General features: G+C 49.6%; 2 protein-coding genes across 2 annotated transcripts; one reads left to right on the top strand and one right to left on the bottom strand.

Moving 5' to 3' along the window:
* Window positions 1-415: 415 nt before the first annotated feature.
* On the top strand, window positions 416-833 carry H310_11308 (hypothetical protein; the record flags this gene model as incomplete). Its single annotated transcript, XM_008877917.1, has 2 exons — window positions 416-461; window positions 541-833. The coding sequence occupies 2 exons, from the start codon at window positions 416-418 to the stop codon at window positions 831-833; spliced, it is 339 nt and encodes a 112-aa protein (XP_008876139.1).
* A 589-nt stretch (window positions 834-1,422) lies between these two features.
* On the bottom strand, window positions 1,423-1,860 carry H310_11307 (hypothetical protein; the record flags this gene model as incomplete). Its single annotated transcript, XM_008877916.1, has 1 exon — window positions 1,423-1,860. One exon carries the CDS (start codon window positions 1,858-1,860, stop codon window positions 1,423-1,425), a length of 438 nt encoding a protein of 145 aa, XP_008876138.1.
* Window positions 1,861-3,810: the final 1,950 nt, after the last annotated feature.

Raw genomic sequence — 3,810 nt, 5'->3', positions numbered from 1 at the left:
CCAGGAAGACGGTCCGGCGGTGGCTGTCTGAAGTGTATCTCGACGAGTCATCGAGTCCGGGACTGCCCTGGTATCACCCTCCACCGGAATCAAGCCTGCAAAGTGAGGAAGTTCGTGGACTTTCTGCCCCGAAGTCTGCAGAGTACAAACTCCTGTCCTGAGCCAATCAAATCTATTCTTGTTAGTGTAGTCACCTCCCACAGACAACTCGATTGACGATGGGCAAGTCCATGCAAAAGCAGCTAGCTTGGGGTGGGGAGATGGATTTAGCCTTGCTTCGTGAAGTCGTGCGTGTCGAGCATACGACGGTGAGTACGGAACACTAACGGCAAGATGGCCTTCCATCGCTGTGTCTCTGTCAACGCTCTTTGATTGTGAGATTCCCCACCGATCAGCACGTGACCACTTCGAGACGATGGTCGAAACGTTCAAGGCGACTGACAAGGCCCAGAGAACGCGGGGTACCGGCAGCAACGAGGAGGTCACCCGAACAAGTTCAGCTTCTCCAGGACCTTGTTGACCACCGTGCTGCGTCTGAAGAAACCAAAAAGACCAAGAAGGAGAAGGAGCAGAAGCGCCGGGACTCACTCGAGTCCACTGGATCCCAACTTTGCCTTGAAGCTGAGCAAAGGATTGTCAAGCGGCAACGCATTGCAAACACGGCACCCATCAAGAAGGAAGATAGCGACGTGGTCACTCAAGAAATTCTTGAGTTCGAAAAGCAGAAGCATGCCGACGACCATGCTTATAGAATGCAGCGGCTTGAGTTTGACAAGGAGGAGCAAAAGCTCCGGTTGGCTCAAATGGCCGAGAGCACAAAAAGAAACGAATAACTGGAGCGTCTCTTGTTAGAGATGGGGAACCTAATTCAAGTTGTAGCAGAGAAGTCAAAGTAAAAGTGCATCAATGGTGAGTCAAGTTACATGTTTACATGCAAGTATTCCTTGAGAGATGGTGGTTGCAATCCGCAGGTTGACACAGCATCTTGATCACGATCTCACCATCTTTACCTTTTAGGACCTCTTGGAGCAAGCAATCGTCAGGCAGGCAATGCGGTCCAGCATTGTCTTGCTGGACTTTCACCAGCCGGCAAACCTTGGGGAAGCGCTCACGGATCGCAGGGAAAACTATATCCACAAGCATTGAACGGTACAAATCCCGGTTGACAGGAACTGGTTGAGTGATAGGGGTGCCCTTGGGCCGATTGCGGCTGGATCGTTTGGCGAATGTTTGCTCCACGATGGGCCACATCCCAAGTTTGCCATCGAAATACTTGCGCCGTCCGAAATCATACCTTGGCCGTGCAACGGCACGTAGGAACATCACTTTGCTAATGTATCTCTTGCTTTGAGTCGTGTCATACTCAAGTTCTTCACCATCAACGAGGTAAACTCGTGATTTTACACGCTTCATAAAAGAACACTATTCGTCGATGTGGACAACATCGAACATGCCATCGTACACATCGTCTTGGCGCAAATTTTTGTGGAAAGACTTGCAAAACTCGACACGGGCATTGCATTGGTCTTCAGACAGCGTAAGTTTCACATTCATGGTTTTGCGGATGAGCCCTCCACTTTTGATCAAACCCAACAAGCTCGTTCGGGGACCACCAGTAGCGAATGCAATTGAGCGCAGCTCGGACCTCTTCTCTTGCGGTAATGCTCGGATCTTGTCGAGCACGGTGGCGACTTTCAACGGCGTGTATTTCCTCGCATTGGTGTTGCCAAGGTGTCCGCTTGACAGATTCACGTTCACGCCACTCTGCGCACCACGGCACATTTTCCACACACGGTACACGGTCCTCGATGAGCAGCCATACTTTTCGGCCAGCATTTCAACACACCCGTTGGAGATCATCGCTGTTTTGGCTCTCCCAAGGAGCTCCATTGCCATTTGGTGTCGTTCCTTTGGTTTAAGGTGGCGGCGACCATTGACCAGAGTGGGATCATTTTCACAGTCACTTGAAAGGAGTGAAACAGGCATGACTTTGAAATGCAAAATGTCAGCCACTACTTCGACTACGGTAGATTGTCAAGGACCAGTAGTTAGTGCTCGAGATTATCTTCCACTCACATGTATATTATTCTCTCATTCGCTCTAATTTGTTTGTTTTACACCAATTCCGATTTACTGACATTTCGTTTGGACCAGAGTAGTTGTTGTGAGTCCGCGCCTTGTTTGTCTGCAAGGCGTCTTCCTTTCGGGAAGCAATGCAAAATCCAAACTGAGTTACTTCTCATTACCTTCCTAGTCAGTTCACTTCGTTCCCCTCAATACAATAGCAACTTGCCAGGACGCCCAGACTCCAGGACGCCTAGACTCCAGGACGACGATCGATAACCGGATGGTTATCTGAACAGATCGTCCCGTCGTAAATCGTCCCGTACGAATCAATCCAACATCCAGCAACCGACCTCAGCGAGGTTGATCTGGACTCGGGGCGCACTCGACCAGAGCAGTAGTATTCGTATTTCTACCATGGTCACAATTAATGCAGTTTGTGAGCAAAACTGCAACTTTGTACATCTTGGAGACTGGGCTACTTCTTAGACGCATTTTCTTCTCGTAGTCAACAATTGGCCAGTACTGAACAATCTGGCCGAATGACTACTCCACACTGACTCGGACACGGCTCATCCTTTTGTTGACTTCACGTTGAGCAGCAGTCAATCGCGCACCACCAAACGGCGATGCAAGTTGATCCGAATAACCGTAAGCTGGGTCTCCGTAGACAACAAATCCACGGAAGCGTTCGTCCATACCAAGAACTTCCTCCAGCCTTGATTGCCGCAAAATAGTGAGATCATGGCGCATTCCTTCAATCGGTCCAAGCGCATATGAAATGATGCCGTCTGGAGTCACAAGTGTTTGGTACTTGACTGCATGGCGACGTTTGTGGCCATTGAACACACTTCGCTGACGCTCATCGCCATCAGGCCGGCAGCATTCTCTGACAGTACCATCGATAAAAGCCCAAACATTCTTGACTTCACCACCCTTGTCTTGTACGGCTTGGCTGAATTCAGCCAACCTTTTGCAAATGCGATCGCGATCCAGAAAAATGACGTCAGCAAACTCGGTGTAGATGTGGTCCAGCACATGCAAGAAGATGTTGCACAAGCCACTTCGTGATCTTCCAAATGTACCTATAAGGTCAGACCACCTGTCCGGAACGGCAAATCGGCGCAACAAGATACACAGCACCTCAACAGCAGAGCATGATGTGCGTTCGGCAGTCACCACTCGGGCTGGAATTCGGAGGAAGATGGCCAAAGCTTGTAGCGTTGATTTTGAAAAGCGAAACTTCTCAACGCAGTCGGCTTCGGAGAACATGTTCAGCGAGAAGATCACATAAGGGATGGTTAGCTGAGGTGCCCTGTTTGTACGGCGTAGAAGACGAAGCTTGAGGCGAAGGGGCAGGCGAATGCGGTGGATAAAACGGTGGTTATGATGCTTCATTTGGGTATAAAATGTGGACTTCTACTCGGGGAACACTTTTCAAACCTGCTAAACTGGAATCCGCCGTACTTTGGACTTCAGACTTCAACAAAATCAAACGAAGTAAAAAGTCGGTTATCTGGACACTTTCCAGACTTGCTAAAGTCTCTAATAGCTCATTAAATTTCTTGGGATTAGTCAGAACACCCGGTTCTGTCGAGAACATTCCCACTGCCCTGTCCATCAGGTCGCAGGATGGTCCTGCAACGGTAGGAGGTTTTTTGTGCCTTCTAGAGGCATTTTCCTCATGCCGTAGTCAGGCCACGTCACAACGTCAGGATGTCGTGACCTCATTGGCCAGTTGGCCTC

This window comes from Aphanomyces invadans, assembly GCF_000520115.1.
Source record: "Aphanomyces invadans strain NJM9701 unplaced genomic scaffold supercont1.30, whole genome shotgun sequence".
Classification (NCBI taxonomy): domain Eukaryota; phylum Oomycota; class Saprolegniomycetes; order Saprolegniales; family Verrucalvaceae; genus Aphanomyces; species Aphanomyces invadans.
Note: the sequence above shows the minus strand (reverse complement) of the source record. Positions and strands in the feature narration are given on the sequence as shown.